We start from the raw sequence: 27,578 nt of genomic DNA, 5'->3' as shown, positions 1-27,578 counted from the left end.
GGAGGTATTAATTGTAGGGTCAATGCACATGTACAGTAAGATGTGGGCCTACTTATAGTGAGAGTAATACAATGTGTCCAGTAGATGGCAGCAGATTTCTGGTTACATTTTCTCAGCTTCCATCAGTCAGTCAGTCAGTCAGTCAACATTGCGCACAGGCTGTATTGTATTATAGGATGCAAAGGAAGGGGCAGTGCACACCAGACTCTTGGAGAGACAATAAAAGTGGGGTGTGCTGATTTCTCCTTTTTAAAAAAAAAAAATCTGAAGTTTCTGATTGGTTGGTCACTTTTAGAGTATTTTTTTCCCTTACTGAACTTTCCCCTATAAAACCTATGATGATGTGAAAAAAGCTTCATTCTTTTGTGGTGCCCAACAGCTCAATTGATGGACTTAACTGAACTGCCAAGGGGGAAAGTCAACTTTAACACTGGATTAACTTGTACACTGGAATATCAGTTCTAAAGTTAGAGTGTTTTTTTTTTGTTAATTGCTCTCAACTATAAGGTTTCTAACTTTTGGACAAGTGGTCTTCTTTTACGCACAGTTTTTTTTGCGCACCATGGCGAACTCTTGTCTCCAACTGAGCGGTTTACTCATCAGCTGCCTCGGCTGGCTGGGCATCCTGATCGCGACATCCACCAACGACTGGGTGACTATGTGTAAATACGGTTTGAACACATGCAAGAAGATGGATGAGCTGGGAGGCAAGGGACCCTGGGCGGAGTGCGTCATCTCCACTGGACTCTACCACTGCGTCTCCTTAACGCAGATCCTGGAGCTGCCAGGTAGAGATACTGCTCTGTGCACATCCCTGCAACAGCACTGTGGTTGTATTCATTTAGACACATTTATTCTTTTTTTCCTCACCTGATATTATGCAATTTATGTATAAGATTGATTCCACCACTTCTTCTGAAAACAGTTTTTCTTTAATCCCCATCTTCAACAGTTTCTTTCCCTTGACCATACGGACACTGAACAAACAATACATCTGTGCAATATTAATACACTGAATGTAAAATACATTTTTCTGTGCAATATCGTTGATGCAATATACACCTCAAGTGCAACTACCTTTGTTAACATTAATTCATTTATTACATCTACCCTAACCTGTTTTACAAGTGCAATTACCTCTGTTTACATTACATCTATTTTTATATTTTATACTTCTAGTGTAACACTTCTGTTTGTATTTATTTATTACATCTACTTTACCTGTTTTATTTGCTTTATAACTGTGTGTGTTTTACCTGTTATATGTTTTATCTGCCTCGTTTAGTCTTGTCAAGTATTTGTTTCAAAGCACTGACCAGAAGTGGCAACTGTGAATCTCGTTGTATTTAATACAATGACAATAAAGCTTTCTATTCTATTCTATTCTATTCTATTCTATTCTATTGTATTCATGAAAAATACCCATAACTTTAACTCTGTGATGGAAAGTTTTCTTCCTTTTTGACAGTGATATCATATACAGTATATGTTTCTTGTGTGTTTCTATAGCCTACATCCAGACGACTCGTGCCCTGATGATCACCGGTTCGATCCTGGGTCTCCCAGCAGTGGGAATCATCCTGATGTCCATGCCCTGCATCAACCTCGGCAACGAACCCCAGAGCTCCAAGAACAAGCGCACCATCCTGGGAGGAGTGCTGATTCTCATAGTTGGTAAGAGACTCGACTCGACCTTATTCACACATTGCAGCTATAATGAATTAGTGGACAAAGACTGAAAGTCATGGTCAAATTGTTTTGCGCTCACATGCACATACTGTACCAAGAGCCCTTCTAGCCTTTCTGACCGTGACCTCTCTTGACCCCACCTTAAAATGCTCACAAGCTGCTGAGAGCAGAGGATGTTGACCGTCTTCCTCCCAAGGGTGCACACATATGCACACACTCACATTATATATTCCGGTTCCATAGACCCCCTTCCTCTCTAGATCCCATCACATTCCTCTCCTCCACCTACTCTCATCCACACCCAGCTTTTGTCCTGAACCACATGGAAACTCGCTCCCTGATTTGTCCTGTTCACTGTGCTTATAAATATTTGACTGGTGCTGCTGCATTTTCCAACGCCCGCGTCCCTCAAATTAAATTTTAGCACCTGTGTCCGTCGCTTGATTTTTCCACTGCCCACGTTTTTCATAACAAAACCATGTGCCGAGCATCCCCCCGACTCACAAACATCCCTATTACGTCCATGCGAAACAGTTAAAGCCCTGACTTAGTTAATAGATTTTCTATTTCGTCACTGGGAATTGGGAGGATTTGTTTGTGTTTGCATGCTTGTTGCACAGCAGAATAAAAAAATCCACTCACCATATTGCCTCCACACTGGCAGCAAAACCGTCCCCGCAGCTATTAGTTTGAGTCCAACTTTAATTATTTTTGTCAACTGTGTCCTCTGAAGCTTTCAGTCCACTCGTTATTTGTGGATTTGCCCTTTCTAGTGCAGTATATTCAAATTATATTGGGAGGTAAAAGGATTTCTAGCAGTTGTTCTGTGTTAGCCTCGGGTGCATACTGGCACAAATCCAACATATACCAAATGTGTCCCTGTCAGCTGTATAGGGATTTCAATATTTGGATAAGTCTAGATCTCTTCTGTAATTCAAGGCAAAGCTTATAAAACACCATTAAGTCTCGCTGCTAACTAATATTATTGCACACATTCTTTCTTCCAGTCATCCCCTGGTGTCCTGTTTGAGGAATAAATGATAACAAAACTGTAAAAGTCCCACAGTTACTGTGCGCTCACACCAGAATACAACCATTCTGGTAGTGCTCATTCAGAATTTGTGCTTTCAGCTGCACCATTTTGCATCCTGAGTTTAGTTACATTTTCTATTATTCGTTTTCTCCGCAACATTCTACAGGTCATTTGCAATGGAAGCCGGTGACACGGAACTAAAAACTGATGCCCAATACTTGTCGCTGCGTGACGGGCGTGACACGCTACGAATAAAGTTGAGCTGTTCTCAACTTTTTTCAGCGTTCTTATGACGAGGTGAAGCGTCAACCAATCATATGGTTTTGTTTCACCCATGCTGGCCGTTTTGTTGCTAGCAGTGTGAACGTAGCATTAGGCACTCCTCGGTATGATGATGCAGCATGTACATGTATAGCCAGGATTTATGTGCACCATTTTGCATCCCAACTTTTATTATGTAATTTTCCCATTGAAAATAGCACTGTGTGGTCATGCAAGATGTACTGTATGTGTGTACGTATAATATTCAGCAGCATAATTTTGCATTCCCAATTTAGGTACACTTTATGTAGTTTTTACATACAGGTTTTTAATTTAGCTTGTATGTGTTTGTGTGTAGGTTGCTTTCATTTGCACCATTTTGCCTTCCCAGTTATATAACGTAATTTGTCATTCAAAGCTATCCTTGTGTGATGGTACAAGGTGTTTGTCTGTATTTATTAAATTCAGCGGCACCATTTTGCATTCCCAATTCAGTTTACTTTTGAGTGTCTGTTTTTATATAGCTTGTATTGCTTTAATTTGCACCATTTTTGCATCCCCAGTTTTATTATGTAATTTGCCATTTTAACTTACCGCTGTGAAGTAACACGATATGTTTGTGAGTGTTTATCATAATCAGCAGCACCATTTTGCATCCCCAATTTAATTACACTTTGAATCAATTTTTAGTTGTTTTTTTCAAAGTAATCTTTATTTGTGTTACTCTCAGATGCACCATTTATATTCCCAATGTAACTATTTCTGTGTCTGTTTCTCCTCAGCGATGTGCGGTATGGTGTCTACAGTCTGGTTTCCGTTCGGCGCTCACCAGGAGCACGGCCTCATGTCGTTCGGCTTCTCCCTCTACACCGGCTGGGTGGGCACTATCTTCGCCCTGCTGGGCGGGTGCATTCTCACCTGCTGCTCCTCAGATTCCTCCTCCTCATCGCGCTCCTACCAGGACAACAATCGTTTCTACTACTCCAAACAGGGAAGTGGCAACCCGCCAGCAGCCACCTCCGCCACAAATCACGCCAAGAGCGCCCACGTCTGAGAGGGAGGAGAGATCCTGGAGGGGCACTGTAGTTTGTATATAGAGACATATACACTAGCACACACAATCACAGTCACAAGCAAACCTATATACCGGAAGAGAAGGAGACACATAAACACACTCATTCATGTTCAAGAAAAATATTTTCTTGAATGAGCACACAAACATACATAAAAGAGACATTCACACATCCAAACACACAAAGACTGTTTTTGTTGGAGCTCTTTTTCACCGGTGGATTGTTTTTGTGTCGCAGAGCTCGTCTTCCAGCCTCCTCATGTTGGGCGTGGCGTGGACTCTCCCCGCTGTTATATAATTGTACAAACGCCTGCGGTAATCACCCGAGGCCTTGTGGACTGAGATATTGATCTTATACTTCTATTTAGACGCTCCTACAGATGAAATCTTACGAGCGTCTTTGTTGATAAATCTTTTTTTTTTTTTTATCATATAAACCATGATCTGTTGTTTTGATAAGAGCAGGGTATGACAGTATTATTTCTTATGGAATTATGTTCATTAACATTGTTTATGTGCATTGATTTTTCTTTGACAGTATTGTACAACTCTCTAGTGCCTCTTGAGTGATAGACTTGATTAAAAAAAAAAACGCAGCACTGTTTTTCCCAAGATGATGGGAACATAAATTTCACCGGAGAGCTTCAGGCAGTGTTACAGCCTGTATCAGAGCCTTAGTATGTGCACTGATTTGGCACAAATAGATATTAGAGAGAACAAAACCTTAATCTTTTGCTCATTTCTCTGTCATCTGATATTTCATAATCCAAACCTTACACATTTTTATGTAACTAACATGCTTCTAATTTGTGTGTGTGACAAAAAAAGCAGCTTATTCTGTAAAAAAAACAACAGTATTATGTAGATTAGCTTCTCTTGAAGGAATGTGATGACTTGAAATGTTCAATATCTCAAAAAGTGCTCTGAACACAGATGGAAATTTCCTACTCAGATCCACGCAGAAGCAGTATAAGCTGGTTATTTATTGTTTCACTGATGCGCTGTTGTTTGATTTTCTATAATAAAGACAAAAAGAACTAAAAGCGACTTTGTCTCCAGTCTGTCGTGCTGAGTCGATAAGATGTTCTCATCCCACGCATCACTTTCTCTTACACTATCTGGGTGTTGAAGCTTGAATTTGATACGAACAACAGCTGACAGAAAGTTGATGTTGTGATGTGTGTGAATCTGTGTGGTATATGTGTCCGTGTTTGTGTGAATATAAGCTGGGAACAATGAGGAAAACATATTGTTATTAAGGCATCATATCTGTAATGTGATGCAGCGACCTTGAGTTAGGTCAGCCCGTCTCTAAGCCACACACTGTACCGACCCTCCCCTGCCGACCACACAGTATGCAACAAAGAAGCATGATAATTGTGTCCAGTGTGTGTGCTCATATCAAGGTCACCGAGTCACATCATAGATATTACATGATACTTTGGAAACAATATGTGCTATCTCGTTGTCCTCAGCTTATCTTCAAACACACACGCAGACACACACACAACCATCTGTCGTTTCGACACATCATTCTGTCACTTTACGGTGCGTGTATTTCCTGGCACGATCATGTCGGTGTGTGTGTGTGTGTATTCCCTGAAATGTGATGCTGTTCCAGGCGCACAGCCATCCAGTCCACAGTGGGAGGGTAGTGGGCAACCAAGCTGTCCTAGAGTTATGATATGCTATGCTAAAACGTTGCTATCGTAAGTTTCTATCTACCAATAAAACTTTATTGTTGACGAAAGATGGGATTTTGCTCTAGGATATTATCATACACCAACACTGTGATATTCTATCCTTCCTTGCAATTATTTTCTGTATTTATTTGACTTTTCATGCGTATCCACTATCCATCACCCCGGCTTGTCTATTTCAGTTGAAATTTCCGACTCATTTCCCAGAATACCATTCAGCAACACCCAGAGAACAGCCGTGACCTCTTTCCCTTCCGCTGTGTGTTTCTGTGTAGGAGGTGAGAGAACAGAAATCATAGCAATAATGTTACACTGAGTTTTTGCAGCTGAGAGAGGGTGAGAGTCGAGCCCTCTGATCAAAACACAACACGTCGTGTTGCTGAGATGTGCTCTGGTTTATTGAAGCTACGCTGCTTGTGGACGATTGGTTTTTCTGCCTCTGTGGATTTCACACAGTTTGATTGTAGATCATCGCTGCATTGTGAAGAGTCAATAGAAAACCTATGTTCTTTGGCTCTGTGTGAGAGACACTATATAGCTTGAACTTTGAGTTAACAGCATTGCAACTGCACTGCATGTACCATATCTCAAAGTGATGTTACGGTAGATAGTTAACAACAAAATGGACCACGAAAGATACAGCACATAACTCGTAGCTTTTGTTTAAAGGTCAAAACAAAGTTAAAGGGGCCCTGTGGAGTTTTACAATCGGTGTTACCGAGACATATTGTGTGTTTCCTTGAGGTGTAGTAAACATGCTGAATCCATTTTCCTTCCTCATAAAGCATTTGCAAGACTGAATTTTCTTAAAAGTGAATTGAAACCTACATTGTTTACATCCATGTTTAATAGTTTGCAGTCTTCTTCACTGCCTTTGTTGCCGCATTAGTGCGCTTCTTGACTTAATGTGTATCGTTGTCATTCCACAGTTGTAGCAGGCTAACTGCCGTATAAACTAAACCGACATACGTCAATGCGCGGACTCACTGAGGTGAGGTTTTGTTGCAACGGCCAAAATGAGCAGTGGAGTAGTAACGTTACGAAGAATAGAGAGCCAGGTTCAATGTCTGTTCTACTCCCATTCTATTTCTATGGCATCGCGTCACATGCATGAAAACCAACGAAATCGGGGACCCACACATAAACACTTTGTTCAATAGTATTAATAGTGGTCAAAAACTCCACAGGGAACCTTTAATATGCATTGGTGGTGCTAGAAGTTTTGTGGCGTAGTGACTACTCGCAGGGCTATTTTGCAAACTATGGACGTGCCAAGCATACCGCAAACATGCTAGCCAGCCAGGAATATGCTTGGGCCAGTCAGTATCAATACCTCTCCAAGCTAGCTAGACCAGTAAGCTACAGTAGCTAGCTTGGGCACCAACCTAAGTGGATGATGCAACACAACTAATGTTGTTTTGGACGATCTGGCTCTCTGTTCCTTTCAAGATCAGCCCCGTCAAGATGGTCTGCTGTTGGTCAAATGCGTGCATAACCTTCTCAAATGTGTAAATGTGACTGAACCTAATGTATAATAGTCAGAGCAGGAAATGTTCAAAAAAAACGAGCAAACCTCTTTTTGGTATTTGCAATAAATAGCTTTCATTGTTGCATGGAAGCAATATCAACAACTCAGCAAAAAACAGTGCACCCAGGAGCAAAATAACCACACATATGGAAGAAAACCATTAAAAAAATAACATAAAAAACAACTACATTATACAGCTTTGTGCCAAAATATACAGAAGAGTAAAGGAATATCTAGTTTGTTTGCAAGAGAAGCCGATCTCAACAAGTCCGACACACACCGACTGGACACTTGGCCACAGCGAACACAGAGCACAGGAAGAACATGGCACGCCTTCTCCGAGACAAAATAAACAAATAGTAGCTGACTTTAAAAGCAATAGTGGCAATATTTGATTATGCTTGTAGTTTACCCTTTATAGAATTGTATTAAAATAGTTTCTGCATGTTTTTCTGTACTCCTACTCCTAAACCTTCTACGGTCCTATTGACGTCTAGAGCAACCATTTCTAAATCCTTCAAAGGAAAGGATTAAGGTTTATAGAGACTACGGTTGTTAAAAATATATTTTAGCAGTTTCTCCCAGGCCTCCTTGTGATTAAACAAAAAACACAGAAAGTGAAGGCTGATAACTCCACCCAGCTCTTTTGTGCACACCTACCCGAGGAGGGCCTGTGGATGGGAGATAGCTGTAGAAAAATACTTTTCTCCTTCAAATGCTGTACTTTTTCACTGCTGGACAAACTGATCTGCTGTAGTCAACGACGTCTAGACTAATACTTTCAATGAAATACTTAGCAACTAGGATTTTAAAGGGGACATATCATGCTCATTTTCAGGTTCATATTTGTATTTTAGGTTTCTACTATAACATGTTTACATGCTTTATTGTTCAAAAAACACTTTATTTTTCTCATATGGTCTTTCTGAATGTACCTGTATTCACCTTCTGTCTGAAATGCTCTGTTTTAGCGTCTGTCTCTTTAAGAACCCTCCCGAAAAAGCCCAGTCTGTTCAATCACATGTTTTCTGATCCAGGCAGCCCACAAACAACTGACTGGGTCGTCTTATGTCACAGTTTGTGGGTTGGTAGGCACTCCAGATACCCAAATGTATGTGTACAAGCGCTGTAAAAGTGAGTTTTTTATGATATGTCCGCTTTAAGAAAGAAAAAAAAATCAGTCTCCTTGTGATAAACTAACATTAGTAGCTTATTAGCAGAAGAAAAATGGTTAGCTCTGTTGTTCAGTGTTCACTTTGAAGAAACTACGGTCTCCTGTATGTGAAAAGTAAGGAAACATTGTGGACTTTGGCTTGCAGAGAAGGGATATACAGGAAGTAGGCATACTGTAAGTGGTTGAGGGAGGATGAGAGAGGAGTCATCCTGTGTGTTTTGCTACATGTTCTACTCCCTTTTCAAACGGAGCCCTGGTTCCCATACCCGGGTGAGGAGATTAGAAATATCCAGCAGATAATCTTCTTTTAGCTCATAGAATTCATTTAACATAACAGTAAGTTGTAAAGTATAAGAAAGGTTTGGGTTTGAATCTGAATAGAAATGATAGGAAGTCTGCAGTGAATGCAACAGCTTTCAGTTCAGTTCACTGGTAAGGATCCTGAACAATGATGTTTTTGGAGCGGATTCGGTTGTAATACGCCGGTTAAATCCTCTCAGAGCACAGTGGCCAACGCTCCCAGGTATAAGAACTAAGCCTGCGTTTGGTTTGGTTTAGTGTTCTATTATGTCTCGTAGCGATCAGTCACCACATGCAAGTAACAACATTTACAGTCTGGGCCTCGTGCATGAGGGCATGCTACACATTCACCAGACGGTCACATTGAGGCGCAGGCATAGAACACACACACACATGCACTCACGCACTCGTATGCATACACACGCACAGAGCAGATTATATAGAAAGTTGACTGTACAGTCCAGTGTCAAGAGTGGCAACAGCTGAATTCGCCAACTTGTTTTGGCTTTGAATGCAAAACGGCTGGATTCTTTTGGCTGAGTTGGAAGGGGATCTATTTTGGCTGAATAGTAATACAACGGAATATATCTGTTGGATGTGTGTGAGATATCGTGTGCAAATGTTTTAGGATGTGCTGTTTTTTTCCCCAAACACTATCACAAGACAGAACGTTGATAATGGACAATTCTGCAAAACCTCAGATTACGTTCAATGGCAACACTATTTTTTTTTTAAATATCTATTTCTACCACACCCATGCATAGCAGCTACAATGTGGTTAATATCATATTATGGTTTTGGTTATTATCATCCCTCCCCCACTCCCTGCTCTGCTGAGCTTGGTGTTTCCTTATGCCAAACATATTCTAGAGTAGATTCACATAATCCCTTCCTCCATGTGAGTTGGCTGACAGAACTATGGTTAAGGTTAGGCAACTAAAACAAATGAATTAGTAGAGGAAAGATCATGGTTACGCAAAAAAAAAGAAATAATTAAATTGTTGGTTTTAAATTTTGACCAGACACCAAAAAGAAAGTCCATATTATACTTCTCTCGTCAAGTCACATTTTCACTTCACGTCATTTTAAGCCCAACCATGTTGTTTTTTTCCTAAACCTAACTAAGTGGTTTTGTTGCCTGCACCTAAGCAAGTGTTTTTGTTTGATTCACAAAGTTAAGCACAAGTTTACTGTGATCGAAAAGTGACGCCAAGGGGTCTGACAAAGCGTAGGTATGTGATGAGTTGGGTTGAGTACGTGTTGGATATTTTCTGTCAAAGTTTATTTTTGCTACATGAAATATTGAATTCATTATTTACATCTTTTTTTGTTGGCCAAAAGATGTTAAAATTGAAATATATTGAGTTTAAAAATACTAAAATCAGCCTGTAAAATATACAACATGTGCAACTTTCAACTGTAGAATGTACTCCAAGTCAGTATACCATCCAAATTTACAGAAGAGATACAGAGAACACTACAGAAAGGTTCACTATTTCCTGCGTTAGCGAGCTGCAGAATCGTCCAATACAAGCGTTAATTCCTGGTAATAGCGGGGTGTTTTTTGGGTATCACAATCATTTCACTGGACGACACCAAAGGGCACATTACTACATGAAGGAATTTTTTTTGGAGTGTGGATAGATGTAGGAGGAGCAGAGGTAGGGTGGGGGTTTAGCGTGGCATCCTTAGATTTAGTGCATTAGACAAATAAGGCTTCCCTGGAAGGGACAGATGCAGCAACAGGGGCAAGAGGAAAAGAAGGACGATCGGGGCATACAGCAGCAGCTATTGTAGAAGTGCCCCCACCCTCAACATAATAACATAACAGTATGCTATTTGGTGTGTGCCAAAATCCCTTACAGTGCCATGAGTGCATACATTCTTAGTATAGAATCAAACCCCTAACCCTGGCAGCATTAGCTTACATGTCCCACACACTTTGATTTGATTGATTTTCACAATATCTCTTCGGGGTGCAGCAACAGTGTAGATAACATGCAAAGAGTGGGGCTTCAACACTAGCCACATGAAGAGGTAGGGGCAACAGGAAGGTTCACTCAGACTAGTTTGGGCCGGACCACAGGGAGAGGAGTAAACGCTCCGGAGACAAATCAGACGACAGATAGCAGACACCCTGAAGTGAAACTGGAGCTAATGTATAGTCGGGCCACGAACAGATTACTGTTTCAAATCCTGACTGAAAACCAATCCTGGCTCGATCACTTGTGACTTAGAGTGGCAACTCCCTGCTGACATGGATGGATGACTATCGAGAGCCAGGTGAGGTGGGAAATAGATGAAGGAAGAGTTGGCCTGGAAGAGCAAAGGAGTGGTGGAAGTAGAGGATACAAAGATGTAAAGAAAGAAGGATAGGAGTTAAAAGCAAAGGAGGGGAGGAGAAAGGCAGAGACATGGAAGAGGAGGGATTGTATTTCAGTTCACTCAATATACAAGTAAAACTCAAAAATTTAAATTAAATAAGAATCTGGGAGAAGAGAAAATATTAAAGGGGACATATCATGCTCATTTCCAGGTTCATATTTGTATTTTCGGTTTCTACTAGAACATGTTTACATGCTTTAAAGTGTAAAAAAAAAATAGTAAACATTATTTTTCTTATGCTGTTTGTCTGAATATACCTGTATTCACCCTGTATTCAAGAAAAATATGGTGCACCTTTACACCAAGTTACCACTAAGGCAGTTTTCAAGCTGTGGGTGATATATTCTAATGAGCCTGCATGTGACATAGGAAGGGGAGCCAAATCTGATTAGCTTGTTGAATCACATGTTTTCGGATCTAGGCAGCCCACAAAAAAGATTGTTTTTTCTTATTTCAGAGTTTGTGGGTTGGTTGGCACTCCAGATACCCAAATGTATGTGCACAAGCATTGAAAAAAATAGTTTATCATGATATGTCCCCTTTAAATCACCCTCACCCGCTCTCCCGAAAAATGTCAAACTACCATCCAACAATCATCCCTGTTTTCTCACCCCCCTTCCTTAATGATAATCATTTTTATACAGTCCCTAATTGTTTTGTTTTTTTTATATCGAGGAGAAAAGATGCAAACTATGCAGAAAACCCATTTCTTGAATTGAATGAACTGAAAATGAATTCCTTCCCAGCGCTGGTAAACAGCAACAACTGCATCAACGGAGAGACGAGCACAAAAAAAATAAGACATTCATCACAATAAACCATGCAGGTTGTCAATTAGGATTCAACCTGTTCTCCCTCTATCTCTGCTACACCCTCTACTCTCTACCTCTTTTTGGGTACGCCGATGAGCCGACGAGCATTGTGTTACAGTATATTGCACCATGAGCTGCTTTTTTTTGCGGGCGGATTGATTTTGAGCTTCATGCTGGGGCAAAGAGAGGGAAGAACAAAAAAACGGAACAAATACCTACACAGTTAAACAACCTGAAGAACACACTTTATATCTACACACACACACACACAGACATGAATGTAAAAGGTGGAGTTTGATTGCACACACACACCCTCACACACACACATACACAGGCAAAATTAAAGTAGAAAACAGACATAATCAGAAATTCACATACACACACAGTAGATGAAGGCACTATTGCAAGCAAAGTCCAAGTACTATTTGTAACAGAAAACATCAACACCCTCTTCCCAGTCCAGACCTGAATCCCTTGGGCTAGATGTTAGGGGCCAAGGGGACATTTTTTGATTTATAAGCAATTTCTTTGTGTTTATGAGATCATGTGTTTTCCTGTCTGAAAATGAGCAGAGAAAGTCAGACCTGTACAGAGGAAATAGCTTGGGCTTGGCATGCTGTCATCTAACTTTCCTGTCTGTCTGTGTTGAAACAGGAAGAGAGCTGCTGATTCATCTGACTCATCACCTTCTCCTCTCCTATGTCCCATAAATTCTTAGAAATTCAGTTAACAGATAGCTCAGTAAACAATGTTTCATGGTTCACAGTGCAGCTAACCATGAAACATTGTGATCTCCTGCTGCATCCGCACTTTTCTATCTGGCCTTGGTTTTGCGGGGGATTGTTGACTCCACTAAGTAAGTGAGTAACAAGTGACTGTGACAAGACACTTGACCTTGACGTCCTAATTTGCTGTGTGAGCTGAGGAGTCAAGCGTGGTGGAGTAAAGTGAATAACGTTCCACTGCCGAGAAACTATCTAGCCCAAGGGTTAGACACACAAATACACACACGCACACACACATGCAGGCATGCACACACGCACGCCACGCACACAGTCACTCATGCACTCACACTACTGTTCCCCTCCCATTCCCCCCAGGCAGCAGACAAGGCAGTACATTCAGGGTAACACAGAGTCAGTCCCTTCAGAAATCCATCGGATCCTCCTCGGCGAGGCCGTGATTGGCAATGGTCCTGCCTCCGCCTTTCGACGGCGCCCCGTCACTTTCGGGTTTAGCCTCAGGGGGCGGGGTGAGCCCCGACCCCGCCGACGGGGCACCCCAGGCGTCGGTGGTGGGCGGGTAGAAATCGTCGTCGAAGCCGCAGAAGCCCTCGTCCACGCCGTGGTCGTAGCGCTGGTAGGTGGAGGCGTGCACCTCGTTCTCTCTGGCCGTGATCTCCAGCGTGCTGTGCCACATGCCGTAGCCGAAGTAGATGATCACACCTGAAGGGAACACACACAAAAATCAGCATGTACGGACATTCAAACATAACCACAGCTTACAGCACATTATTTTCCAATGTGTCTAAGTGAGCAACGGGGACAAGAGTTTTTTAAATTGGTCCAGTATTGAAGGATAAGGCTGGCGAAACGAGCTGCGAGGGCAAGTGAGCATTGTCAACGTAACGTTACGTTCACTAAAAGTGCTTGTTTTTGCCACTGACAGGCTCAGATTGTTATTATAAGTGTCTGACAGCATTATGAAAAGGATCCTACAGAGAAATAAAATGTTTTTCTTACCTTTCGCTTGAGCCTGTCTGTTTGGTTTTGTGTATAAGTCCCGCTCAAGGAGAAGTCTCGCTGTGAAATCTGAATATCTGTATACTCCATTGTTGAAATCATCTAACTATTCAGTCATGACATAGAAAAACGCTTTCTGTACTCCAACACAACAAACTCTGCCCGGCTGGTACTCGTGTTTCCACCATGGATGTGTTCCACTATTCCACCGTTGTCTTCCGGCAATATGTCACCTCGACAGATTTCAGAACGAGACTTATAATAACAATCAGAGCCTGTCATGGCAAAAACAAGCACTTTTAGTGGACATAAATGACGGTGCCAGCTCCGATGCACCATATTGCAGCCCGTGAGCAACTGCTGTTTACAGCGCTCTCCCTCAATACTGGACCAATTTCAGAAATTGTCTTTATTAGTCAGTTAGCTACAAAAACATGAGAAAATAGGTTGAAAAATACCAAAAACACAAATTTAAAAGCACAGAGAAAGAGTAAACTTTCAACTTTTAAAAACTCATCCCACACTGAGTGAGTCAGAAGAATCCAGTAATCCTACTCATGGCAACAAAAAAGGACAGATGCCCACCAGTTTGTGTACGAACAAAAACAGCTCTGCTGGACATCAGTCTGCATTCATTCTGTCTTTACATAAGCAGCAAAAAATATATGGATGTGACGAAATGGTAAGTTGAACTATATACTCCGAGCATTTCCACACACACAGACACATGCAGATGTACAGACAGATAGAACTGCGGCAGGAAATAAAAGTGAAATGAGACTTCCTTGTTCTTCCATAAAAAAAACAAAGCGAGTAAGTGAGACTAGATTTTACTGGCTCACTCCATTGTTTAAGATCAAAACATGGCGAGACCCCATCTGTCCAGGATGACAGAGACGACACAAATCCTGTCTTAAAATCTGTCAATAAAAGACACAAACTGTCGTTCGGTGAGACGGTGGCTCACTTACCCACGATGCACCAGATTGAAAAGCGTATCCAGGTGATGGCAGACAGTTTAAGCATGAGGTAGATGTTGACCAGCATGGCCGAAACAGGTACAAAGGGCACGCAGGGCGCCATGTAGGGCAGCCGCTTCGGGTTCTCTGGCTGCTGGAGGATGATGATTACGAGCAGGACGAGGAAGAGGATGAAGAAGAATAATAGCAGCAAAGCCCACCAGCTACCCTCCCCAATATAGGTCGCTCCTGAGGAAACAAGAAAAGAAGAAACAATTAATTTGTGGTTACACTGTAATGTAAATACCTGTCTAAATGCGTTCATGTGTTCTCACCGAAAATGATGAAGGAGCAGAAAGCAAACATGGAAATGAAGAGGAGCAGCACACACACGGTAACAGTTTTCCCCGTGGCTGGAGTTGGCCTGTCCATCTTTCCTGGGAGGCCCAGTCGGATCCTCAAGGTGTAGTAGCGCGGTCCGATGAGCTTCTTCAACCGCCGGGACACCCCGCCCTCCGACTCCTCTGCTTCGATGCCGGTGGTCATATCCACGGTGCCGTAGTTTGGGTGGCTGGCGGTGTAGGCCGTTTTATCTGGTTTGCCTATCAGCATCTCGTTGTCGCCCAGCGACGGCAGGTTTTTGGCTCCGCAGGTGTTCGTGGCCGGACCTCCGTACTCCTCTACTTCGCTGGTTGGTGAGCAGGCGTCTTTCTCGCACTCGGCCAGAACGCCCTCCTTTTTCTTGTTGTTCTGTTCCTCGGAGAGGAAGTTCACAAAGCCGTGGATGTCGCTCTCAGGTTGGTAACGCAACAGGAGGACACACAGGCTTACCTGCAGACCAGGAGGGAGAACAATTTGTTTCTTTTAACCCTCTGAGACCTGCATAGACCGATTTTTTTCTTTTTTTTAGGGGGGTACAGGGGTCTTTAGTGGGAGATAGCAGGTCAACAGTAGATTTCACATAGAAGTGGTGTACATCATCTGAAAACTAAGAACCTGAAGATAAATTGGGTCAAATGTGTCAAATTGTTCTTAACGGGTGTATAAGAGCTTAGAGCATTATGATAGAAGTATATGATGGCCATTCCCATGCACTATCACATAAGTTGCTGTAGCAATTTTTGAGTAGATACCACATGTTACACAGATTTGGTGCTAAATTTAACCATTTTTTACCACACGTGAATTGATAAAAATGATCAATAATCCCTCCAAAATACCACATTAAGACACCAAGACCTTGAGGAACACCATAAAAAAAGCCATGCTGTGATTTGGTTTAAAAAACCTTCGACATTTGGAGATTTCTGCAAGAATTGCATTTTTTGACGATTGGATGGTGAGCACTTCTGTTCTGGAAACTGCTCAGAAACCCCCTTATTGTCAATCTACTTAGAAAAGCTGTCCATCCTCTGAATGCCCTAGGTCACTAGTTTGTGGCTGTAAAGTTTCATGAGGCTGTGATTATCCTAGAGGTCACCACAGCTCATTTTATACAGTGAGGTCAAATTTCAAAAAATGGTCTCACAACAATGAAATGGCTACTATGGGGACTAACATCATCACACATGAATACAATTTGGCTCATTGGATCCACAAGAGTCTCAGCTTTACAGTGATACCCAATTTGGCCGAACTTCGGAGCATTATTTAGCCTCCTTCCCGACAACCTAACATGACATGTTTGGAACCGATGGATTTCTTAGGTTTTCTAGTTTCATAAGATACATTCCCTCTAGCTCTCTAGTCGGTCAGATTGCCACGTCTCAGAGGGTTAAAAGCAGAAAGACCCCATTGTCACACAAAAAAAGGTGCTTTTCTTAGTAATCACTTCTTCCCATAAGAAAAGGGATTTGTTCTGAAGAATTTACACACATTTGATTATTTGTATTTTTCTTTAATTATACTGCAGTCACTGAGCATATGGAGCATCGCGTTAGTTCTGACTGCTTATCAGCATTTCATTCATGCATCAGCACCGGTGGCTACCAGCTAAGACCTGCTGTTTATGTATGTTTACAGCTATCTCATAATTCTGTATGATTCATGTGTTTGAAGGATTAGTTTTCCCAGCAAAATCCCTGCTGCTCTGCACAATAATTAAAAGCTCCTTCAAAGAGCAGAGCCTTTTTTGCCAAATCAGACGTACAGTATGCCAAGGAATTAAATTTTTTTGCAAACGTAAGTGTCTCAGAATAAATCTCTGTAGCACATTGAGCTAAATATAGTGAGTCTGCAAGTACCCATATGGTCTATATAGATGTGTCCACCATCATTATCCACTCACCAGGGTATAGGCCAGAAGGGTTCCTATGGACATCATCTCTATGAGGTCTCTGAGGCTGACCAGGAGGGACAGCAGGGCGGCCAGGATGCCCGACACCACGCAGGCGACAGCAGGGGTCTCTGTGTAGGAAGACACATTGGCCAGGAACCTAAACACACACACACACACACACACAAAAACGAGTCAATTAAGACTTAGTTGCACACGACATGAAAAATAATGACCACTAAATAACAGTGTGGACTGACTTAAACAGCAGGCCGTCCCCCGCCATGGCGTAGATGACCCTGGGCAGGGGGAACAGGGACCCCAGGAGGGAAACGGTGAGTCCGGCTATGGAGCCCACTGCCACGATATACTTTGCGAACATACAGCCGTGCAAGGCAAACATCTCCATGAGCGGGGCATCCGTGTCAATCTCATTGTACGGCACCATCAAAGTCAGGATCACAGAAACCTGGATGGAAGAGGGTCGAACACAAACAGAGAGTTTGTTCATTAATGCTAAATATACCCCGTGGTGAGACTGTCTGATCAACCTCATCAGAATAATTTGACTGATGCTGTAATCATATCAACTTTCAGGCTTTAAATACTGACATGTGCTGAGCTACATTCTCACAGTCTAGCGTTACACAGCTAGCGCGTTCAGCATATTGCATCACATGCAAAGCGTTCATTCGTCATGCTTCTCTCTCACTGTGTGTGTGTGTGTCCATGTGTGTGTGCACGTGATTTTGATCCTCACGTCTGACGTGTGAAACCATGCAGGGCCATCTGTCACAGATACCATGCTGCAAAAGAGAGGGATGTGCTTGAACAGATTGCAGGAGGATATTAAAAAAGGCTAACCCTCACAGAGAGGGAAATACAGAGATCATTTCCCCCCTTCTGTAGTAGCCTGATGCCCTTTAACCCTTCGTCCATTATGGGCACAGGCTGGTCGACAGCGTGTGTGAACCAGTCAGAGGGGGCTGTACTAATCTAGAGGGAATCCTAACAACAAATCCTGGTTTGACATATTTGTTTGGGAGAGCAAAGCGGATCCCAAACGGTATCCTACTGCGCCCGTTTTAGCTCACTGTCGGCTAATTTTCAGCTCGCACATTCATGTGACTCCCCACCGGGAATGAGGGTTTCCCAAAAGCATCTCCCACACTGCCCTCTTTAGTGGATATTATGAACCGACGCCCACTTAAGAGCACGGATGTGAGGAAATTCAACATGGAAAAACAGTCAGGGGGGAGCACTGAAGGAAGAACTCTACTAATTTTGACAATTTGGACTCAAGTGAACTGTAAAACCGAAGCCCACCGGAGAAAAGATGCGTCATGTAATGTGCTTAATGATTAAAGTGTTTCTGGATCTTAAACTGCAGCAGCTAGAGGATCCCGATGGGAGCAAAAAAAAGTTATTCCAAGATGTGTACAGAGTGAGACAGATCAAAGAAAGATGGAGATTAAGAGGAGCTGGGAAAATAGATTTTGTCGGGTTATTCGGAGAAAGAGATGCGACTGGGAGACGGAGAGAAAGACGAGCTATTCAAAGAGAAGTAGTTGGAGTTTTGAAGTTGATGCAATCTTTGGCCCCAGGCGATGTCGAAAAAATTCTCCTTCCTGATAGGCTGCCGTTACACGGTAACCATAGCAACAAGCATCCAGCACAAACGTGTCAAAGTCAGAAATCTGGTCTGGTGGGCGAGCTGAATACGTAAAGATCCATTATGAGACACACAGTTGGAGTGCAGCATCTTGATGTTTGATCTCTCCGTCCTTCTGTCAGACACTTCTCAAAATTTGGGGAAACACTTTCAGTCTGTATTCACAAGTACGCTGATAAAGAACTTGAAGGTAACTTATAAAGATGGAGAATGATGAAAATACAAGCATGGACAAATGTTAGCATAGACAAACGTGAACTAAAATTCTGTTTTGTTCTCAATCCAGTGATTCAATTACATTACTTTTGTTTCAAAATGTTTGTAAAATAAAAAACTATGTGGGTGTGTGAATTCTAATCTGTGATTGTAGCCTGCTGTCTCCCCACAGGCAATGTGATCGTATTCATCTGTGAAATAAAAGTTGTATTTTCTAACATTGGCGTCAGTGAGCCAAGTCATTATCTCACCTCATTACCGCACGGTGCATGCCAAAAAAACATTCAAATCAGCCATGAAAGCTGTGTTCAGTTGCTGCGGCGATACTTTGAGCGACAAGATTAAGTGTTTTGCATCCTCGTGCCACTGAATAATAATAAAGGGAACACAAATGAGGCATGTATTGTTTGTGTTTGTGTTTGTGCACGCAGCGTGTCTGTGGTCTTCGAGGTGCAACTCACAGAGACGTAGGCAGTGAGGCAGGTGATGAGTGAGGCAGTGATGGCGTAGGGGATGGAGGTGTTGGGACTCTTGGCCTCTTCTCCTGTTGTAGCAATGATGTCAAATCCAATGAAGGCATAGAAACAGGTGGCTGCACCCTGCATCACCTGGAACACAACAGAAGCAAGAGAAGTTAACATTAGACAATGCCTCGTTTGCTTATTTAAACATTAACATTTCCAAAAACTTGTGATCCAAAAAAATTATTGTCTTAATGTAAGTAATCAACTGGGGGAGTTTCATGGTTAAACAATTTTACCTTATTCACCTGTGGTGGCTTATCAAAAAGTATGACATTTTACAATACATAATCTTTAAAGGCTGTTTTGTCAAAATTATTTTTTTCTCATACTCTGAGCCAGAAATCTCTACTTCGGTAACACTTACATTCACCAAACTTTCCGGTTTCATACCTATCTATATTCTGAAGTTTTTGACAGAGAGGTTTGTTCATATATCATCCATAGCCTGATTTACAGAACATTTTATTCCTAAAAACATGGCGAAAATTGTTTTTTTTGTATGCCTTTTGACAGTATTTTCTGATTTATGGAGCGATTAAAAGAGATATTCTAAATCCCCTTAGTAAAAATCTTTGGCTCTAATATGTCAACAAAATCAAACAAGAATTTTGAACCTGGCTTCATCCAATGTGCAGATTTATGTTCTGGAAATGTATGTAAATTAGCACATATTTCATAAGATAATTCCTAATTTGCATATTTAAACATAACATTTCAGAAAACTTGTAACACAAAAAATAATTGCCTCGCCTGGGGGAAGTTTCATGTTGGTATCTATTAGTTAAATGTTTTACCCAATTCACCTGGGGAGTCTCCCTTTAATCAACTTTTACTTGTGACTCATTAGGTGTGCATGTGCGTTTACATGTGTGCGTGTGTGTGTGTGCGTACCCCCGACCAGCCAAAGGGCAGGAATCTCCCATCGTCCCAGTTCTCTCCGCTGACGAAGAACAGCCCGGCGATCATCATGAACACCCACACGATGAGGTTGATGACGTTCAGCACGTTGTTGAAGCCCACAGAGTTCTTCACTCCCAAAGCGACGATCACCGTCACCAGCAGGGCTATCAGCAGCGCCAGCAGGTCCGGGTACGACTGCTCCCCTTTACCTAAAGGATCAGCACACACATATTATAGTTGTACACGGTGTACCTGTGAAATCTAAGCACCTTGGTGGTGCTGGGTGATGCAAATGTGCTTGCAAAAAAACACAGCTGGCTAAAATAACTGATCTGTGGCTTCAAGTAAGGATAATTTTCTATCTTTAGATTTTTTTTTTATTAATCAATTAATTGTTTATAAAATAATTTATATATATTTCCAAGAGCTTAAGGTGACATCTTAAAATGTCTTGTTTTGTCTGACTAATAGTCCCAAACCTTCAGATATTCACTATGAAATGATGCAAATCAGAGTGAAGCAGCAACTCTTCACATTTGAGAAGCTGCAACCAGTGAATATTTAGCATTTTTGCCTGGTAAATGATCATAAGACTTTCAGCTGTTTTCCATTTATCAACTAAATATTTGCATGACAGAAGAAATCCCCACACACAGTTGTTCTCAAGGCTTTCAAACCACATTTTATGACCTTTCTCAGCAAATGTAGCTGCTCAGTTAAACACTTTTCACACAAAAATGTGTTTGTATATGTGAGTTTTTTTAAACGTGTGAAACCCTCTAAAAATAGGCAATAGACTCATTTCCCATTGCCAGTACGTCTTTCTGTTTTTTTTTTTCCTGGTACGTCATGTTTGACGTCACAAACACGCTGGAAAACTGGGTTAGTAAACAGTAGAAAGTAGTGAAAATGTTACAGTGATTACTTCTTTTTTATATCTGTTACTTATTCAGTCGCTCTTCAAACTTGGTCCAGACTATTTTTGAATGATGTGTGAGCGCTCATTAGACGTAATTTGTGGCTGAGATGACGGAACAGGGCGGAAATTAGCCTGTCCATCACTGACAATGGGAGCTGGAGCCAATAAATAATAGAGCTGCAATGATTGATTAGTTGTCAACTATTAAATTAATCGGCAACTATTTTGACAAACGATCGAGTTAGTTGCCGTTTCATTGAGCAAATTGCAACCGCTGGGGAAGGCCGCAAATTGAAAGCTTCAGAAACAACAAGTTGGACCTTATGTTGATATGTTTTCTGAAGTCAAGAATGAATGTTTAAGCTCAACTAAGTAGACCATTATCGACTACGATGGACCGTCTAAAAAGCCCCTTCAAACTGTGCTCGTACAGTCACTCAGCACAGTGTATGCTAAAGAGTTATAGCAGTGAGCATAAGAATGAATACTTTGGTAAGATAGCCAGGAGGTCATCTTCCCCAAACCCTGGTATTTTCTTGAAACATCAAAAGTGACTTTCTAAGAGTTTTTAATTTGTCTTATCGGTGCCAAAATTGGAAATATACATATTTGCAACATCAGCAAACCTATTTTTGTCAGGTAAACTGTCAACAACACTAAGGCATTACATTTAACACACTGAACAATATCAATAATGACTATTTAACCCAACTCAACAGTGCACATTTTACACAGGAACTCTATAAATACACACAAGTGGCCACACAGAAACTAATGAGTCACATTTTGAGCTAAATTCCACTTTCCCCGGCCGAGGTGTGGAGAAACAGCCGTTTATCTCAAGCAGGAAAAGGAAAACATTAACTTTTCCATTATGGTGTGGAACAGCTGGCCCGTGCTGCTTATCATGTGACCAATACCAACGCTTTGTCATTGTCCGACAGGAAGAGACAGTTAGGGCGGTGTCACCCAGATGGACACAGCTGGCACACACATCAGATATAGTGTTACACCAGATTAGCAGGCATTCCCCTCATGGTGCAGTTTATGACCTGGAACACTGTGTTGCATGAATCATTTAGAAATCCAAGATGCTACTGCCGCCGTTACTTTCCATAATGACGTGATTTCCAAGATAAACAGTGAAACATCGTTTTGGATGCTCCATGGAAAAAAATATCTGATACGGGTTGGATGATTTCCCAGATGGTGTTATTTTCATTTTTTTAAATCAGGGTTTCAAATATGTACTGTCACTCAAATACAGTAGCGCAGTGACACATAAAATCTCTCCGACATGACATTGCGCGTCTGTTACATGGCATTTTTATGATACTGAGGACAAGCATTACAAACATTACAGCAATAATACTGAATGACAGCAAAGATAGAGTTTATTAAATCCGCTTCTCTGGGTCAAAAGGTTGGCGTAGCTGTCATTCAACCCAGGAGAACTCAGGTTCAAGCCACCACACACATAAGTATCTGAACAACAAGAGCTGACTCTGACCCTCTTGTGGAGGGCTGAGCGTAAAAGGGATTTTTTCTCTCTACATGTCACTAGGGTGAATGTCTGTTTATAGTTTTTAAAGCAATCTTTGCTTGACAGTTGACCGTAGCTGTCGACCATCTGCTATCCTGGAAAGACCGCATTGAATCTGTCTGAAAAAGGACAAAATAAAGAATTTATTTTCTCCGTTGCCTTAGGGTCTTTTGGAGCGGGTAGACAAATTATTCTTTTTTTCTTTACTTCTGCATTCATGAGTGTTTTACAGTACATACTAAGGCTGGCTAACAACATCGTCTCTGACCCCAGCCGTGTCCTGAACAGTGAATACAAATTCTTGCCATCAAATCGGAGAAAGAGGGTTCCATGATTTAATAAACTTAGACTGAAGCACTCTTTTGTGCACCGGTCAATCCTAAAATCTAATATGGCGCTTAATCGCAGATCAAATGTACCTTGGAGGGTCCTGTATATTTTGTCTGCGGTGATTGTAATGGTATGTTAAATGTATGAATCCTTGTTTCCTGTCTTCACTTTTTTGTCTGCGCTGATGTTGCAAATGGAGCTGAGATGCAAGAAAAATTTCAGATTTGATCTGACAATGAAGTAATATCATCATCATCATGATCGATAATAATCTGTAGATAGATAGTAGAAGTAAAAGGCTCCAGTTACAGAACAATTCTAGTGCAATCAACAACATAAAAAATGCGCTAATGAGATCATAGTCTCCCTTGTAAATAGAAACATCTTATATTAGCTATAAACTATTGTCCATATATTGTATTTGATTTGTATTAGACATTTCTAAGGAATTCGAGTATTTTTCTCAGCAGGATATACAAAAGAAGAATAGTAAATATCCTCAGTTTTCTTACTTCCCACGCTGACTTTCTTTTATGAAACAGCATGACTTCCTTAAAACATCCCGACTGTATTAGCAACCGCTTCAAGCTTTCTTTCCTCCCGACGTCTGTAACACTACTCAACGAGAAAACAGGTGAATCCTTGTTTTTGTAGTTCACAGGAAGGAGGCTTTTCATATGTATTATGTCTTATGGCTTTTACGATTCTCTCTTGTTTTTTAATGGCTATGTATTTATATATATTTTCTCCTTGGGACAATAAAGTATATCTTATCTTATGTTATTACTGACTGCAGCAATGCATACCAAATATCAGGGTTTACCTCTAATCTCTTATTAATCCAAATCCTGAAACTAAAACTCACAATAACTCAAAATCAGGAGCAAATCTTAATATTTCTATGAGTAAAAACTACAGCTGTCGACAGGCGCATATCCGTCCCCACTCACCCAAGCCGCTGAGTGTCCCGATGTGCGTAATCATAAAGTTGCTGATGCTGTGATTCGCCAGCGAGTCCGCCATGCTGCTGAGAGCCGACGCCCCCGCCGCCGTGCCGATCAGATACTCCAGAATCAGATTCCAGCCGATGAAAAACGCCACGCACTCGCCCACGGTCACGTAGCTGTACGTGTAGGCCGAACCTGTGGTCTTAGGCACCCGCACGCCGAACTCTGCATAACACACTCCTGTGGGACGGAGATAGAGACAGACAACACATTGATACACATATCAGTGCATTAACATCCAAGTGAAAGGCTGAGTTGAAGGTATTGATAGGAGCATTAAGGTAGTACTAAAATATCCCCAGAGTGCCTTTCATATTATAGCTTCGCCCGTATAATGGCTTTGCCCTTGTTCTAATTGTATAGTTATTAAAAGGCGCTTCACATAAATCATATCAGTGTAATAGGGATAAGAATGAAAGTAACCTTTATACTGTGGCCTATACTATGTTACAGTCAACCTTGTGTGTGTGTGTGTAGGAGTGTCAGACAAAAGAGAGTGTTTAAACGAACAGTGTGTAGCATTTCGGGGGAGCTATTAGCAGAAATGGAATATAAAATCACCAGTCTCACCTGACAGTATGGAGGCCACAGCGGCGATTATGAAGGACACAATGACCCCCGGACCGGCCATCTCCTTGGCAACCAGCCCCGAGACCACATACATCCCTGTCCCGACGCAGCTGCCCACGCCCAGCGACACCAGGTCCACCGTAGATAAGACCCGAGCCAGTCTGGTCCCATGCGAGCTGGTGCCCGTCACGGCCGAATCCAACATGGACTCCACAGGTTTGGTCCTCAGGACACGGGATGTAAAGGTGTTCCATTGCGAGCGCCATTGTACCCTCCGAGGGTCTAGCTTCACTGCCAGACTGGTCATACTGGGAGCTAAAGGTCAAGGGTCAACAGTCAAAGGGAAGAAGTTCACAAGGAAGAGTGGGAAGTTCTCTCTTCTTCTTTGTACTATTACTGTTTTCTGGTGAAAACAATCACGCACAGCACCGCGGAAGAAGAGTAATTCCTTATCCGAATGATGGTAGATTCAAAGAAGGTCGGATTTTGTGTTGCTGCCTCTGTTTTCTGCAACCTCTCTCTCTTGTCCTGGTTTAGTGGAATGACATCTTAGTTGTTCTCCGCATGGTGAGAGAGAAAGTTATCTGAAAAACAAGAGGTGGGATGATTTATTTTTGCAGCATTTCACAGCACATTTCATTATGTGATTCCTCTTACACAATGCTTATTCTCATGCATGCCAAGACACAGGAGCCAAACGGTGGAGATGCATTGCACATTCGTCCACCAATGAAGCGTACCTAAATGAGGAAGCAGCTAATTAGCAGGCCTCTCCCTGTAGCCCCGTTGCTATAGTAGCCCAGATCATTAGTGACGACAATGGACGCTAAATCTTTTTTGGTTTGCAAAGGGGGGAGAGGGAGCAATATGTGTAATCGTATGTACTCACAGGTCTACTAAACCTCCACCAAACTGTGTAAAGTGTATTTAAGCACATAAGGATTCAAACTGTCAGAGTTTCAGTCAATTCTACAAAACTGCTTGGCAGCAATGTGATTAATTGTCACAGCTCATATCCGGCTCACGTTATGGATGCATACATGTTGAATCAGCGGTACTGTAATAGTGTAGTACATCTTTGAGGTACTGCTAATTTACTTGAGTATATCCATTTCATGCTCCTTTATACCTTTTCTCATTACATTTAACATTTTACATACAAAACCAGGTAAAGTAAATTACAGAATAATTATCCAGGTAATTTGTCAAACACACACAAAAAAATTGCAACCAAAGAAGTAATAAATTAAAAAGAAATATTACCTCCTACAAAAATAAACATGCAACTAATTGGTGTAATTGTCCTTAAAAAAAAAAGTAAATAATTACCCAGTAATTTGTCCATAAATTAAATGAAATAGCAAACGACTGGACTGAGATTTTCTTTGGATGTCAAAATGATATCATTATTTAATTTGATTTATTTCTGTAATTATTATTAAATTACTGGCCTGCAATTTATATGATTACCCCAAACTCATCATCTTTTACAATATATCATTATTATTATATATTACCCCATCGTAGACAAGTATGAAAAATGTGATGAATTTTTACCAATAACAACACTATATACATTAGTCGAGTAAAATTGACATTACCATAATGAATAATTAATTATAGTATAATCAGTATTATAATAATAATAATTATTATAATAATAATATAACATAATATAACATAATATAGCACTCACAGGGTCAATTTTTCTACATAATGAGTACTTTTTGTTTTTATAGTTTAGGTATATTTTGCTGATAATACTAGATTACTTTTACTATAGATTTTGAAAGCATGACTTTTACTTTTGAGAATCTCTTCCACAACTGTGTATAATCATACTATAGCTACAGTATGAAAAAGCCACTAAATTGTTTCTTTATGTTTAGAAAATATGTCCTCAGCTCCTATTATAGGAAATCCACTACTTGAAAAAGCTTTGTGTGTCAGAAATATGTGGGAAGCACTCTGTTGAACAGAAACACGTAGCTCAATATGAAACTAAGCAATCAGTGAAACAATTACAATCTGAAGATTTTTTCCACAGAATAATCACAACAATTATGTATTATGTTTTAACAATGAACATATGTTCAAACTGCAGAGGCCTTATTGTACTTTTAGTGTCTCTGATGTTATATGAGTAACTGATGTTGAAAGGAGAGCAATTATAGTCATAAACTGTAGCGCAGTCCACCTCCCTCTCTCTCTCTCTCTCTCTCTCTCTTAACAGCGGTGAACTAACACTCACCGTTCATCCACTTTGAACAACAAGTCACTGAACAAACACACACTCACATACTGTACACTCACAGTGCCTCTTAGCTATAATACGAGCCACTCAAATGATGGCTGCAATTACCCAGCTGTTTAACCAGAGTAGGCCGGGGCTGCTATTGTCGCTGCACTTAGTGGGAGTACGAGCATGTGCAGAGGTAAAAGAAACTCAAAAGGTGATTTAATTTGTGTGCGATGGTGAGTGTGAGGTGGGGCCGGGGCTAATAACCCTTCACAAGGCCAACTCACAGGTATCCTGATTACACTGTAATGAAATGGAATTTCACAATTTACTTGTAGAGGGGAGAACATTAGCGAGCCAGCGTGCACAATAGACGAGGTCCTGAAACTGGCCCAACTAAATGCAATGCAGGCATCATTAGTGTTATTAATTCCAACTGTGCTTTTCCTGCTGTGACTTCTTTAAAAAGATTATTTGCAGATTATTCTTCCAAATAAAAATGTGCTCCCACAAGATTTTTTTGTCCCTTTTGTGACCTTCATCAAGAGAACCAGTTTGCTTATCTGTAATTTAAAGGGCTGAAAACACAACTGAATTGTTTAGCACATTCATTAGATTAACAACTCAAAAATAATGTCCCATTTTATTCATTGAGCACATTTCTGAATCAAAATCAAATGTTTAATTGTGATATTCTAAAAGATTAAGACTTGCACTCAACAGTGTGC

General features: G+C 41.2%; 2 protein-coding genes across 3 annotated transcripts in view; one reads left to right on the top strand and one right to left on the bottom strand.

The window, feature by feature from the left end:
* The first annotated feature begins 356 nt into the window (after positions 1-356).
* cldn11a (claudin 11a) lies at positions 357-5,098 on the top strand. The gene is made up of 3 exons (XM_074660753.1): positions 357-788; positions 1,510-1,674; positions 3,766-5,098. The coding sequence occupies exons 1-3, from the start codon at positions 563-565 to the stop codon at positions 4,035-4,037; spliced, it is 663 nt and encodes a 220-aa protein (XP_074516854.1). The 5' UTR covers positions 357-562; the 3' UTR covers positions 4,038-5,098.
* A 1,878-nt stretch (positions 5,099-6,976) lies between these two features.
* The window catches only part of slc7a14a (solute carrier family 7 member 14a), a 36,680-nt gene continuing 16,078 nt past the window's right edge, over positions 6,977-27,578 (bottom strand). For both annotated transcript variants that reach the window (XM_074660746.1, XM_074660748.1), the window contains exons 2-10: positions 24,612-25,195; positions 23,985-24,221; positions 20,234-20,451; positions 19,280-19,426; positions 17,191-17,399; positions 16,943-17,090; positions 14,991-15,486; positions 14,668-14,904; positions 6,977-13,399 (exon numbers count right to left, since the gene is read on the bottom strand). In XM_074660746.1, the coding sequence (XP_074516847.1) occupies positions 13,101-13,399; positions 14,668-14,904; positions 14,991-15,486; positions 16,943-17,090; positions 17,191-17,399; positions 19,280-19,426; positions 20,234-20,451; positions 23,985-24,221; positions 24,612-24,918 (2,298 nt within the window). In that variant the 5' untranslated portion in view covers positions 24,919-25,195 and the 3' untranslated portion in view covers positions 6,977-13,100. The remainder of the gene's footprint in view (positions 13,400-14,667; positions 14,905-14,990; positions 15,487-16,942; positions 17,091-17,190; positions 17,400-19,279; positions 19,427-20,233; positions 20,452-23,984; positions 24,222-24,611; positions 25,196-27,578) is intronic.

The sequence above is a fragment of the Sebastes fasciatus genome, chromosome 15 (assembly GCF_043250625.1).
Source record: "Sebastes fasciatus isolate fSebFas1 chromosome 15, fSebFas1.pri, whole genome shotgun sequence".
Classification (NCBI taxonomy): domain Eukaryota; kingdom Metazoa; phylum Chordata; class Actinopteri; order Perciformes; family Sebastidae; genus Sebastes; species Sebastes fasciatus.
The sequence above is the reverse complement of the archived record's forward strand: the minus strand, read 5'-3'. Positions and strand labels throughout refer to the sequence as shown.